A 15409-nucleotide genomic window follows, 5' to 3' on the forward strand; every position below is an offset into this window, starting at 1 on the left:
TCTCCGGGGCTTGTATAACGGCGCCAAGTCCCCTCCCAGGCGGCTCCGCAAGTCGGCGGCGTTTTTTGCAGGCGTGCAACAATCCCTCTGGCAGCCCTGGCTCCTTTTAAAGCAGCGCTTCCCTCCTCGCAGTTGCTTTCTGCGCTTTTGCCAGGCAGCGCGTCCAACTCCCGCCTCTCCCTGCGCGCGAGGACCCTCCCTCCCCACTTCGGCGGCGCCGTCGTCCCAGGCCGCTGCGCGTGTTTCGCTCGCCGGGCTTCCCGCGCCTTCTTCCGAGGGAGCAATGAAAGCCCTTCTATGGCCTTCGGCGCTGAGCGGCTGGTGGCCGTGCCTCTTCTTGCTCCTGCTCCCGGGCAGCTCGGCTCAGTTCTTCGGGCGACGTTACGAAGAGCGGGCTTGCCCCGACCGCTGCGACCGCGCGCAGTGCCCAGAGGTGCCCGCCGAGTGCGCAGGAAGCGGGGAGGCGCTCGACTTCTGCGGCTGCTGCCCTGCTTGTGCCGCGCAGGAGGGCGAGTCTTGCGGGGGGTCGCCATCCGGGGAGCCGTCGTGTGCCGAAGGGCTGCTGTGTGTGCTGTCGACCGGGGGACCCGGAGTGGCCGCTTCGGCCACCGTGCGCAGGCGGGCCAAAGCCGGCCGCTGCGAGTGTGCCAGTAAGGACCCGGTGTGTGGCAGCGACGGAAGGAGCTACGGCAACCTGTGTCAGCTGCGGGCTGCTAGCCGGCGCTCCAAAGTCCAGCATCAGCCGCCCGTCATCGCCATCCAGCGGGGCGCCTGCGGTCAGGGTGAGCTTCGCTCGGGAAGGTGACGGGGCGAGGGAGGCGCGCATCTCTCTCAACTTTTGCTGCTAATTACGGTGGTCTTCGCTAACCCTCGCAATGCGCTGGACTGCAGCATCCATGTGTGGTTGGGGATATTGGAGCCCAACGCATCTGGAGAGTACCTAAGATAGCGAAAGCAGACTGCCATTTATTTTTTTTCCAAATCCGATTCCCACTCCGCGTGATGCCGGGGACTGAGTTAGATTTGTATGTACCCGGTATCCCCCTCTCTCCGTCGCTTGTTCTCTTGGAATCGTAGAAAATACTGTTACTATGATAACTTTTTTATAAAACTTAATTTAGCTTCTTACTCCTTTGCTGAAGGGGGGGGGGGTTGGACTGGGCCATGAAATCCCTGTTTCCTAGGGGCGATAAGATAAAAAGAGTTTTAAAATGCATACTTAGATGAGAAAAAAAACCAACGACTTTCCAGTGCCTAGGAGAATTTACACTTCTGTTTTCCAAGATATCAATAATAGTTGTGGCCATGACATACTAGAAAGAAGAAAATTAGATAGTTGGGGATGCAGGAAGGCTCGGGAATGCTGAATGGGTCTGGTTTGGGTCATGGGAGGGAGAAGCAGACAGGTGGAGGACATGTGTATGAAAAAGCTTGTTACATGGGAAGAAGACAGCAAGTTAGAGAGGAGATAATAGTGAAAGGACAGAGAAGGAGACATCACAGCTGGGAAAGAGAGAATTGGGTGTTGTTAGGTGAGAATGGAAGAGTCAGTTCCTGTTCCAGCCTTTTGAAAAGTTACCTGCTAGGCAGATGTCTGGCTGTTGATCCAATAGAGTATGAAGGAAACAATATTTGTTTGGTTTGGTCTTCTTGAAAGCAATACTAGTAGTCAATAGAATAGATTTTATCTTCCCATTTTACACATGCACAATATAAACTATGTTATATATTATTAGGAGCCCCTGTTGAGTTTTTCTTGCATGTTGGGGAACTTTGTTTTGGTCCAGGCAGATGTGGTTTTTAGTTGGGTTTTTAAATACGTGTATTGGACTTCTTGTATAACCATAGTGGAGTTGGCTGCCTTAACAAATCCAAATAAATAAGAGTATATTAGTACTATATAATTTATATATATATACCTATAAATGTAACTTTTAGCCCAATTCAAGATCCAGGGTGGGTTTTTTTTATTTTTTTTTTTAAATGCCAGTGTGTTTTATAGTGTTTTACTCTTGTTCTTCCTATGGTGATTTATTTTGTAATGCTGTAGTCTGTTTTAGGATTACTTTTAATGGAAGAATAAGCTAAATAAATAAATACATGTCTACTGAGAAGTCCAGCTGTGTTCTCTGGGCCTTACCTGCTGGAAAGTACGTATAAGATTGCACCCCCAGCTTAGTTTTATATTATGTTCACTTGAATTCTCTGTGGCTCATAGAGCATCATAGGTCAGAATCCATAACAGTCATAATGCACCAGGTTTTTAAACACCCAAACAACCCTGGAGGATAGGCGTGAGTGTTGGCCACCAAACACTCTTTATTTAACCTTTTTCATGTATTTAACTTTTTCATGTATTTAATTTCCTAACTCAGATCTACATATGAGCCATTTTTCTGTTTGCATAGGGAAATCATGAATACATTTTTTTCTAAGGATGGAAAAGTGAATGGGTGTGCAATTTTTAACAGAACAACAGGCACCTGGAGGGAATGGGGTTAAGCAGTTATTGCTCCTTTACTCATACTTGTAGAGCCCTGTGGTTGCTTTTCATAAAAAAGGTTGGAAGACTGCTGTCTATCTGTGTATAACATCTGGTTTGGCTCTTACTAATATTTTCCCAGAGATAAATATTTTCTTTTATGAGACTGTGACTGAATAAACAAGAGTTTCTCCCTTACTAGTCTTTTACCTGCTTAGGCCACAATCCAGTTAACATTAACTTGAGAATAAATCCCAGCAACAGAGGATTTTATTTAACTGGATCAGGCTAATAAACTCAGTCCTACGCACAATTGTAAGCACAGGGTCAAAGTAGATATGATGGACAGATTGGAGGAGAAGTGAAATCCTGTTCTATTTCCTATATTTTTCCATGGAAAATATTGTTTTTCCAGTCTTTTTCATGCCTCCAGTAGACTTATGTAAATCTCATGGGGGAGAAAAAATTAATAAAATAATGTAGTTTGGAATGAAAACTGTAATGGGGAGAAAGTTCAGCTGTGGCTCTTGCATTTTAAACCACCCCAATGTCTGTTTTATAGGTAATTGGCAGGATACAAATTGACTTATTTACATAACTCTTTCTGGACTAAATATGTATAGGTGGAACTTGATTGCATGTATATTCTTGGACTATCCAGTAGCCCTTCTTTTGACAGACTTGAAAAGCAAAAGTCTCAGATTCTAGAATTCAGTCATTTTGATCTAGAATTGAACTATGCACTCTGCAAGTGACTCCCTCTTATACTGATGTAGCTTTAGTTCTTAATATGTATTTCTTTATTACTAAATGTCCTCAACTCAAGTAATTTGTGGCAAATTAAAGGAAAATGTAACATTGGCTCCAACAACAGATTTTAGGGATTGCTATATAGCTATTACAGATGTGTGGATCATTTCTTGGCAATGCTAACATTGTTTTATCAGAATGTAATCCATTTAGCATAATACATTTTGCCACAAGATGGTTGGAAATGCAATTTTAATAAAAAAAAATCTGATTCTTTATAAAAGACTAATTCTGAGAAATGTCAGCAAGAACCAGTGCAATTCACTGGCCAAGAGAAACTTGGATTTTCCTCTTGCTTGGCCATAAAATTCTCTGGATGGTCTTAGACTTAATACTTTTCTTAATACTCATTAATTCCTTAATACTCATTAATCTTAACCCTAACACTATTCAATTTAACAAGCTCTATTTTTTTTAGAAATGATGATATATAGGAATTCACAGTTATACAGATAGTTTTTTGGAATAATTTACTCCCCAGGGCTTTTTTTTACAAAGAAGACAATGAAAGAATCCCTGTTTGCTCAGGAATTGCACTCACCAAGACATCAACCAGTCTTCATGTTCTGCTTATCCAGCACACCTTCCATGTCTTGTCCAGTGGTGAATCCTGTCATCCACCACTAAGTCTTTCATTTCTGGAGGCCTCATTTTATTTTCCTTCATCCCCTCTTCAAAGAACAATCTAGTGTCTTCCAGCATCCAGATTTTCCTACCTTCCAACCAGTTCATTTGTCCCAAAACTTGCTGCTCCTTCTCCCATTTTGTCCAGTCTTCTCCTGTTCTTAATCACTCCAACAGTCCACTTCAGTATGCCATGGTCTGAGAATCAATTTACTGCTATTATCCCTTATTCAGTTCTTCAAAAACGTACCCTCAAGCCACAGTAGACCACAAAGTAATATCCTGACTTACATCCTCCAAATTGACTCCACCCCCATCAACAACATTCTCCCAATCATTCACCTCCCTCCCTCCCTCTCTCTCGCTCATCTATCTAGTTTAATTTTATAAGGCGGGGAAATCTTTTGCAACTTGCAATATGGTATTTCTTCTTCAGTGATATTATATGCTGGATTCATACTCTCTTGTTCATTTACAGGAATTTGTAAGACTGGGTGCAGCATGGGAATGGAGGTTTTGTAGTAGGGATTATTAAAATTCAAGTTTTAGTCTTTAGACTACACCATTAGTACAAATCCCATCTTTTTCAAATTTAGCTCCTGCATTATTTAGAATAAAGCCTCTGAATACAGAAAAACTTTCTCAGAACTAAATACACAATATATTTTGAAGGAAGAAGGTAGACTGGCCCTAGATTTATAAAGGCTGTATACCAGTAAAAATAGACTTGCTTTTCTTAATATTCATCAAGTGTTAATTATTCAGATTATTATGCTCTTGAGATTCATCAGAATCAACAAAATAAAAAAAATCCTAATATTTTCAGAACAGCTACAGCTATAATTGCTAAAACAATGTATTAGCATATCTGCAGTTCAGATATGTATAATTACAGAGTACTGTACTGTACTGCTGTACCCCAAAAATAAGTAACAGTAGAATGCGGTTTACTGTTCAGAATAATTATCTGTGTTTCTTAACTGAAAAGTATATATTTTTCCAGTCTAAATATTTATCAGTTGATAAGAACAAAGTTATTGTTATCACACTGTCCTCGTTTGCAAGCCATATTTTATAGATGTTGCAAGTAATATCACAAACTGTGCTCCTGCAGATCTGTTAGTCCCCACAAAATTTACACCATTTTCTTTGTGGAAAACTCTAACCTCTTGTCTTTCTCTTTTCTCCTCTGGCTTTCTTCTTTCCACATGCCACCAGCCATCAGGAAAAGCATTCCCCAATGAAGGCCATTCAGCAGGAATAAGGAGGGTCTCACTTAAAGACTGTCATCTTTAGTCTGTTTTGTATGCCATCCTCCGCAGACCATTGGATTATCTCCCAAGTTAAATAATGTGACATATTTCTGGATATTTGAGATACATGTATATATTTTTAAGGAAATATATTTGAAGACACCAGGGAGGAGGCAGAAACAAGCCCAATATTTTTGTGTCTTTTTTGCGTATTGGAGTGAGAAAAGCAAGGCTACTGCATCTGGGTAAATTAAGTTCTGGACCTGAATGTTGTTTAAAAATTTCCCTTGAAGATTGGAGAAATTAAAAAAAAAAGGGGGTAGAAAGCAGTTGATAGGAATGTTGACAGAAATCCTTCCTTTTCTTATATGTTATAACTTTCATTAGCTGATTTCTATTTACAGTCCAATCTTCAGATGTTTTCTGAATTCTTCAGAGTGTTGGTGATATTCTTCTCCTCCCATTCCTCCCAGCTATGATGTAAATTACTTGATCAAGTTAGACAGAGTGGTATTTAACTTTTTGAAATAAATTTTTGACCCAGTTACCCAATTCCTAGATTTCCTGACTGGGTTTCCACACATTTTTATTTTTCCTGAGCTACTTTACTCCTTTGATTGGAAAGTGTGTGTTTTGGTTATTGGCTAATAAGGAACTTCTGGAGAATATAGGCGTGCATTTCCTTTGGCTGGTGCTTTGTCTGCGTGTCAGTAGGAAAGGGCTGGAAAAACAGATCTCATCCTGATGCAGCAAAAATAACTGCAGAAAAATAGAGAAGAGTCATTAGCTTTATATAAGACTATGCTAAACAATAAGTTGAATCAGAGTTTAAAACATAATAGAATGTAAGGGATGAAATGCACTTGGAAATCATTTGGTGCAAGAATCCACTAATACGGTATCTCAGAGATGTCTGTTCAGTCTCTGCTTAAATACTCCCAGCAAAGGAGAGTCTGTAACCTCCTGAGGCAGTCTGTTCCATTGTCGAACAGCTTTTACCATTAACATTTTTTTCATGATGTCCAGTTGGAATCTGTCTCCTTGAAATTTAGACCCATTGTTTCTTGACTTTTCATCTGGAACAGTACGGAACAGGTCTGTACTGTCTTCTAAATGACAGCAATCAAGTATCCTTACAGGCTTCTCTTCTGGTGGTAAATTTGCACAGCATCTCAGACTGATTCTTGTAAGTTTTTTCATTCAAAGCCTTTAGTGTTTGGGTTGCTATCATCTGGATGTGCTCCAGTTTGTCAGTTACTTTCCAAAACTGCTTTGCCCAGAATTGAACACAATATTTCTAGGTGAGGTTTGACCAATAGTGATTTCTGTTGTTCTTGACACTATCAGGATTCCATATGCTGGTTTGTTTGTTTGCTTGCTTGTTTTTGCAACTTCATCTCACATTTGGCTTATGCTCAGTTTACAATCCACCAAGATACCCAGACCATGTATCGCTGCCCAGTGTGGTCTCTTCCATCCTTTACTCTCACCCTTTTCCCCCCTATCCTAAGGAAGGACTTGCTGTTTTCTTTTTTCCTAGCCTAAGGAAGGACTTGCATTTGTACTTGATGTATTTTATCTTGCTGGTTTCTTTCCACTATGCCTTGCTGAAATCAAGGTAAACTGGGTTCATTGCATTCCTTGTCTATCAAAACCAGGTTATTTTGGCATGACTTATTCTTGATAAATCAGTGTTGGCTCTTGCTATGCAGCATACTGTTTTCTAAATTCTCACAAATTAACTGCTTAATGATCTCGTCTAGTGTTACATCTATAGTTATAATACTTGCCTTTCTCTAGTTTCTTGACACTACGGTCATCTTCCATGATTTCTGAAAGATCACAGAAATTTGGCTTTGAGGTGGCATCCACAAGCCCCTTCAAGACTTGTGGATGTAATTGATCTGGCCTTGGAGACTTCAACTGATTTATGATAGCCAACTGCCTGGTGGTGGTGGTGGTGGTGGTGGTGGTGGTGGTGGTGGTGGTTGTTGTTGTTGTTGTTGTTGTTATTATTATTATTATTTGCCATTTCCTCTTTGTGTCAGTTCTCCTTAGAGAGAACAGAGTTGAACATTTGAACAGAGTTCCCCTTTGGAGAGAAGACTGAAGCAAAGTACTAGTTGAGGAGGTCTGCCCTCTCCCTGTCATCCTACCATCTCTTCCAAGTAGCATTTCCTACTATTTTTTTCTCTTACTACTTTCCTGTGTGTGTGTGGTTTTTTTTTCCTCTTACTATTGGAATAGCCTCCAAAACTCTTTTGGTTGGTTTTAGCTTAAAGTCCTTTTGTATTTCAGCCTTTCTGACTTTCTTTCTGCAGATATTAATTACTTGCTGGTATACTTTCTTGGCAATTACACTATCTTCAATTTCCATTTTTATACATGTCTCTTTTAATTCTCAGTCAAAATCTCTCTTTGCATCTATAGTGGTTTCTTGACTTGCCCCCTATTTTTTGTTGTCACTGGAATGGTATGTAACTGTGCTTCTAAATTTGAAATAGTTCAAGGATAAATTCTAGCATTAACTTTGTTTATTCCTCTTCAAAAGTAGAATGATTTTATTTATTTATTATTTCTTATTAAATTTATATGCTGCCCATCTTTCCCAGAGAATGATAGGATAAGTACCTGGTAATCTCTGATTCAGTAAAATTTTGCAAGGGCTCTTTTGCTCCTATCCAGTCATTGTTCTGTTACTCGTAGTTAACATAATCATGATTTACTGAATTAAAACAACTGTCTAGATTTGCACAATGCACTGACCATAAACTAATAACGTGAATTTGTTTTGCACAACATATTAACATAAAATGTGGCTGCTTAATTTGTGGTTCAGATAATGTATTCCAGGTGGGTATGCCCAGTCTATTCTGTTTGTTCTTTTGACTAATCATGCTTGAGTGTATTAGGAGATTAATTATTTCTGGAACTACAAACACATGTTTTTCATGTCTTGGCATGTGTAACCACACCTCTGACCAGTCTTTAGTGATCAGCTGATCCTCTTGTCTGAACTATAAAACAAAGCAAAGTTATGAAAATATTAGCATCATATAATTTAACTTTGTTTATAACTACAATGTCAATAGTAGACCTTACCATTTATATATAAAAAAAGCAAACTTAACTTTGGCAAGCCTTCAGCAAGAGAATATCCAGAATGACTATATTATGACTTTTGCACTTTAAGTCATTTTACAAGCTAAAGAATTTTATAGTATCTTAAGGTTGGAAAGGACCTAGGCCAACTCGCTGCTTAGGGCAGGAATCCTGATTGGTAGCAGACAAATGTCCAACCTTTGCTTGAAAATCTTCATTGATGGAGCACCCATGATTTAATAACTCTCATGGTCAGGAGAACTCAGGTACAAATTGCAATTTTCTTATTCCACTCAGTTGAACTAAGAGTGTGAAACAATGAGAGTTCATTATATTATTGTCACAAAAATGGCAAAAGAAGATGCAGCTGTCGGATAAACTGATGGTGAGATGCTTGTTGGTGAAGAGAGGCAAAAGTTACATAATGCAGCTCCATTTCTTCTTTCATACAAGCCAGAAGGTTAAGTGTAATCTATCGATTTGCACAGAAAAATAGGCTTGCTTGCTAATTAGCTAATTAGCTATTTTGCTAATATTTTGAAAAGCCATTTCAAATTATCCTTAATTATAATGAACCACCACTTTTGTTCCTAACAGAAAAAGTGACTCTGGTAGGGAATGTGATATATTTTCCAATCGTTTTGTTAATATTGAAGGGATAAAATACGAAGTCAATATGAGAAATAAGGACATTGTTATAATTTTAATTCTGCTTTGTGTGATACAATAGTTGGAGTGAAATGCTTTTGGCAGTGAAGTAATTGATGCAATTAAAAGTTCAGGTAGAAAGAAGAATTCCACTAAGAAATTTGGGACAGTCATAACGTACTTAGTTGTTGTTGTGTTGTCTTCGTGACCCCATGAACCATATCGCACCAGGCCTTCCTGTCCTTTGCTGTCTCCCTGAGTTTGCTCAGTTTCATGCTCATTGCTTCAGTGATGCTATCTAACCATCTCATCCTCTGCCGTCCTCTTCTCCTTTTGCCTTCGATCTTTCCCAGCATCAGGGTCCTTTCCAAAGAGTCCTCTCTTCGCATTAGGTGACCAAAGTATCTGAGCTTGAGCTTTATTATAAAATTAATAATATTTTGAATTGAGCTTGCAGTTGTTCCTTTGAAGATAAAATCAGATAAACATGATCGACATCCTGGAAAGATTTCTTAAGATGTTCCTATGGTTTACTTAATAACATAGCTGCACAAGATAGAACTTTGGAGCCAGAGGAAGACTCATTTTTCTTTGCTCCCGCTTCCCACCCTTGGGAGTGTTTATTAAAACAGATCCTCAATGATGAGCCGCAAAGAGTTTCTTACTACTGTTCCCCCTTTTCCTTCCTCTTGTTTTAGTGTACCGCTTTTAACTCTGCATTTAATTAATGATGAGCTGGTTGCTAATGATGCTAAAAAAGTTTTACTCACAGTGGGCAAATTGCAGAACATAAATTATATATGGGAATGTCTTCAGAGAGCAGGGAAAAGAATGGAAGAAAACTCTTTTGGCAGGTTAGGTTCTCTTCCAAGAACTGCATATTGAAGGCAGGTATACAGACTCAGACAGAGTATGAGTTTGAGTAGACATTTGTCTTTGATATCAGAAAAATAAATATGCCATGAGAAATAAAATGCAGATGAGCTCTTCAATAACATACTGTAATAACATACAGTAATCATTATCAGAATAATAGAGTAATTGTTACTCAGAGACATAAGTTGCTACAAGTTGACAGCCATTTGCTTTTTATCCAGGCACATAGCCTTGGGGGCAGGTGGGTCGGTATTTTTTGTTCAGATTAAAAATGTAAACGTTGTTTGATTTAATAGCTGATGTGCTTTTATGTTACACAGAGTGGTTGATTTATTACCAAAAGCTCATAATGGCAAATTTGGGGGGGGGGGAACCCATAGGGTCAGAAATAAGCTTCAAATGAGCTTGCCACAAATGTATCACCAGTTTTTGGAAAATGATGGTTTAAACCAGGAGTTCCCAAACTTTGCAGTACTGTGACCCTTAAGGTGATAAATAAATTTTTATCCCCCCATCCAGTGACCAAAAGTAATGATTTAATTGGAGTTAGGATTGGGCAAGAAGTAAAATCACCTATATTTAATAAAAATTACATTTTGATCTTACATTGCAGAGATCTCAGACTTTGCATGCTGCAACTAATTGCCCACTGGGACTTGTGCAGGCAAAATGAGGAACAATGGAGCAAGTTTCAAAGGGCCGTTATTCTGCTTGTGCAGTGCTGAACAGTTTTTTTTTTAATTGCATTCCCCCCTAAATTGCAGGGGGTCTGAACCCACAGTTTGAAAATCTCTGTTTTAAGCAATAAAATATTGTAAATTAACCTTAGTTTGCTGGGAACCGTTGTTTTGAAATGTGACCTTCTACAATTGACGAAGTTTAATTTATATTCAATTTATAAGGCTTTCATTTTCCATTACATTAATAGTATTTTAGGCATTTAGAACAGCAGACTTTTTATTCATTGAAAATTTCCACAGACAACTGGTCCTTTGTACCCACAGCAAGAATGTCTAATGTACTGAATATTAAAGCTCATCAGATGCCCACTTACTGAATTGAATAGTTGCATCCTGTTTTCTAAGAGATAAATGTCAAAACTTTAAATAAAGCCTGATACATGTGCACCATTTTGTTACAATATTTTTAGTTTTGCTTCTGCCTTTCCTTTCCTGTTTTTGAACCTGTGAAGAAAGAAAATTATTACATCATAATCGATATTTCACAGGGGTTCCCAAACTTTGTGGTACAGTAACTGCTTGCTGTAGACTTGCACAGGCAAAGTGAGAGTACTGCTCATGCTTGCCCCCAAACATACAGAAGCCAAACCTGGAGTGTGTTTTGACAATGCTCTTCAGTCAGGTCTAACTCTGACCCCAGGTGCTCATGATGCTTTGGGAGAGTCAAGAGTCACAGTTTGAGAACCCCCAGGTTACACAGCTTTCTGCCTTTCCCCCAAAATAAAAGTCACTTTGATGCCTTGATTTTTAGTGGTTTACCAATACATTTTAGTGGTTCAAAAAGGGTTAAGGGATTGCATGCAGGCTGCAGCTTGCCCTTACTGTGTTACAGCTAAACTGAATCAGTATTTTCATATGATAGCCCTATTTTAGGAAAAAAACATAATTTGTATTTAAAGTCATACCTAATAACTATGTAAGCCTCTAAAGTTCAGGTTCTTTCAAGTACTCAAATGAAAAACATTTAATGACAATTCAGTTCATTGATTCTACTCAGTTTTATAAAAAACTTGGAAGTAGATTAAGCCGGTAATGTCTTTTGTTGGCCAACCCATAAGGACATTTTCTCAATGTGAACTTACCGTCTGACTGTTAGGTTGACCCTACTTATCATGGTTTCTCTTAATCAGATTTTTCAATTTGAGGTGAAACCCTGTAGCCTTCCTTATATCACTGAACTATGATCCTAGCAGCCCCAAATTCCATACATCATCTGGAAACACTGCAAGTTCCCCACATCTGTGTTAAAGTATGGGTAATATAAAATCCTTAAATATGTGTATCACTCATGATTTCTTAAGGCTACTCTATATAATAAGCTTCTAACAGAATCTCAGAGACATGTTTGATTCTGAAGCTTATTTGCTGTAGAAAGATCTGGAATCCCATTTTTCACCATGTATTATGTACCTGTCAGCCCTGGGTTATTTAGTCTTTTGGCTCTAGACTTCCTGATTTATTTTTCTTGCTGTCTCATTACAAAAGTTTCTTCTTCATTGATTCTGAAGATCAGTGAATGTTTCTGAAATACTTCCATTGATGTAACTTTCTGGCATCTTTGTCATTACCATTTTTAAGGGAGGTTGGAAAACCTGTGGTTACATTCCATTGAGAATGGATTCTAGAACTACTGAATTGCCTACACCTACCTTTAGACTCTATTTCTTACTAAATATTAGTAAGAAATACTAAATAATATTTTGAAGTAGCAGTTTGCGTCTGTATAATCATAAGATAGTTGGCTGTTTCATACATCACTGGCTGCGGTTTACAATTTAGCAGGGAAGAAGGTTTCCTGTTTAAAACTAAGCCTTTCCTGTATGAGGATTTATGGAACCAACATTATGACTTCATTCTCTATTTTGTAAAAAATAAATATTTTAAAAGAACCAGTCTAGCCAGAAACTAGACTAGGAACTCTGAATTTCTGATTCAGATTTTAATTCTATCTCATTCATGAAAATTTCTTCAGTGGAACTGAAGAGAAGGAAGAAAAATATGCATATTTTCACATGAAGTGAAACTTGTTTTTCTAGTAAGAGAAGATCAGATGGGTAAGGAACACTGAAAAAGAAGAACAATAATTTTAGGACATTGGAGTCTGAGGCCATGTATTTTATTTTAACAAGTTGCAATTATTTAGTTATTCAAGCTTTTCCTGTAATGTGCAGAATTCTTAATTTGTTTTAATAATGGTGGCTCGGGAATAAACCAAAGACATGCTTACTCCTTCATTTGAGAATGCCTCTTATAAGCAGAATTTATTTTCTGAGAGCTTACCTTTCCAGTAGAACCAGATTAATTCATAAATTCTGCCTGTCACATTGCACAGAGCTATAAATCTTACCTTTAAAGTTATTGGCACAATGAATTTAGAGTGTTTTGTATCAGTTAGCATGCCACTTCATTCATTCTGAGAGCCTTATCAGTGAACGTCTTCTGTACATACATAATTTGATTCATGAATAATTATGTTCATATCATCTTTCCCTATACATTTATGGCCCTTGGTGAATCATCATGGTTTGCATTTAGATAATTGCACTTCTTTTGGGACTCTTTTTTTTTAACTGTAACTGTTTTGTGCCCTTTCTGGAGAAATGTAATGCAGAATAATATATTTTAAAAACAAGCATCAAATAAGAAAAGGGGCAGAAACCTTAGCTCTTCCTTTCTAGTATTAGTGCTGCATAACCCTGGCAGCATCTCAGCTTGGTGATCCCAAGTAGCATATATTGTTTGTCTCATTCAGTTTCAGAACTTTTCAACTTGGTCATTGTGAATGAAAGGAAAAAGTGCAGTATCTTTATGATCAAAAGTACTGTAGCAATTACTATATTGTAAAGTCTCCTCTATAGTTATAAGAGCTAGAATCCAGAAGCCACTACAATTTTGTGAAGTTCTTAGGAGCAAATGCAAAGTAATAAAAACAGATTACATCTCCACAGTGAAACAGTTTTCCATTCGAACAGGCATCCAGTTACAAAGACATGGTCATTAATGCAGTCTTACAGTAATCTGGCCTGAAGGCATTCTTTGGAATTTCAATTTTGGAAGATGCAAAGTACCTAATAACAATGGCTAATAACAAATTTTCCTCAAAATTTAAATAAACACAGGGCAGTTCCAGATTTCCTTGAAGTCAAATATTTTACACAATAATGTGAAAGAATTCTTCCCTGAATGAGCATTCTGTGATTAACAATGTTTAGGTCCATTTTGTCTAGAAAATACCTCTGAGGGAAGAATAAAACCCAGTGCTTCTCACCATCATATATCCAAGAGAAAGGTATACCTAAATATACTGTTTTGGTTTTTTTGGATCTGATAAATAGTGCAGAAAGGCCCTAGGCCTCCCCAGCGTTATTAGAAATGAAATATAAAACATTGTGTGTTCTCAATAATTAACTTTTAATAGTGCAGTTGCAAATATTCTTAGTGATTATGTGTCTCAAGTATTGGCAGTGTTTTTTGTATACAAATGTAATGTACTTCTCAATAGCAGTGCCTATTTTATGGAACAGCATCCCTTTAGAAATTAGATTGCTTCCCACTGTCCTAACCTTTCAGAAATTTCTGAAAACTGAGTTATTCTGAAGGGCCTTGGTGAGTGATAAAACACCCAATTTGACTGTTTATGATATTGTTGGTTTTCTGGGGTTAGAATTGCATATATTTTAGTTCCTACCATGGATGTGTAATTTAAATGCCTGTGTTGCTTGTAAACTGCCAAGAGTTTTGTGATTGCAGTGGGTAGAAGTATGCTAAATCAATAAATAACTATGAAGTCTATTTAAGTAGTTGTCATTCACTTTTGTTACCTAGATAGTTACATGCCATCTAACAAGCATGTAATGTTAAATGGTGTTGCATTGATGAAAAGACTGAGCTATGATTAAGCTATGAATGAAGATTCCATGAAGATTCTTTGGCCTGTTGGTTTAACTGATCACAGAATTCCATTATAAATGCCCCATTGTCTTTTCGATGGAGAAGATAAAATGCTTTCCATTAAAATTGTTTTTAATTATTGGTTACAAAATTATTTTTTAGAACAAAAACTAAAACATTGTCCCCCTCCACTTTATAGGAGAACAGAAGAGAATGTAAATACACTGGGTATAGTTGATATATCTAACCCACCATCTCCTAAGGCAATCTGTTCCTATTACCAAACGTCTTCCAAAATTTAGCTGAAAACTGTACTTTCCAACAATTTCTATCAATTAATTTTAGTCCTACCTTCTGGAACAATTGAGAAGCTAGATCACTGTTTAATATAGTCTAAGATTGTATTAGTTTTTTAAAGCAGGTGCATCAATTCTTGCCTCCCCCCCTTCATATGAACAATATTTCATTTCTTGCTCTTTATAGCTTTCTAATCCTTTGATTAATCATGCTTGCATCCTTCTTTGTCTGGTCTCTGTGTTCTTTATGAATACCTTCAAGTATCCAAAAAAGATTTCATGTTTGTGTTTCTTCCTTTTTATTTCTTTTAAAATGAAATCTTCATAATTATTCCAATTTTGAAAATGGTTGTACTGAACTTTATATAAATGTTCCACATTTATATAAGTTCAATTTGATAGCTTTATAGTCAGTATACATAACTGGTTTATGCAGAGAATTTGACATACCTTGTCAGAAGGTAGTAGAATTGGCCATTATTATGAGATCTGAAATGAAAAATGAAATCCAGCTGACATCTAAAGTAATGGAGTAATGAGTGACTTAATTATCCTTACACTAATTAGAGAGATTCATGTTCTGGCCACAATGTATAGGTGATATTTCTAAATGCCTTAAATAGTTGTGATCTAGAACAGTGATTTCATTCTGACATCCTAGACCAAACACAAGGTATGAATATTGTT

At 37.6% G+C, this 15409-nt stretch overlaps 1 protein-coding gene across 1 annotated transcript in view; it reads left to right on the forward strand.

Moving 5' to 3' along the window:
* The first annotated feature begins 146 nt into the window (after window positions 1-146).
* Window positions 147-15409, forward strand: part of HTRA1 (HtrA serine peptidase 1) — a 43285-nt gene continuing 28022 nt past the window's right edge. The window contains exon 1 of the mRNA XM_007439067.4: window positions 147-782. Coding sequence (XP_007439129.1) covers window positions 284-782 — 499 coding nt within the window. The 5' untranslated portion in view covers window positions 147-283. The remainder of the gene's footprint in view (window positions 783-15409) is intronic.

The sequence above is a fragment of the Python bivittatus genome, unplaced genomic scaffold (genome assembly GCF_059951505.1).
Source record: "Python bivittatus isolate LINGU-HERP-01145 unplaced genomic scaffold, Pbiv_v1 ctg000980_np1212, whole genome shotgun sequence".
Classification (NCBI taxonomy): Eukaryota; Metazoa; Chordata; class Lepidosauria; order Squamata; family Pythonidae; genus Python; species Python bivittatus.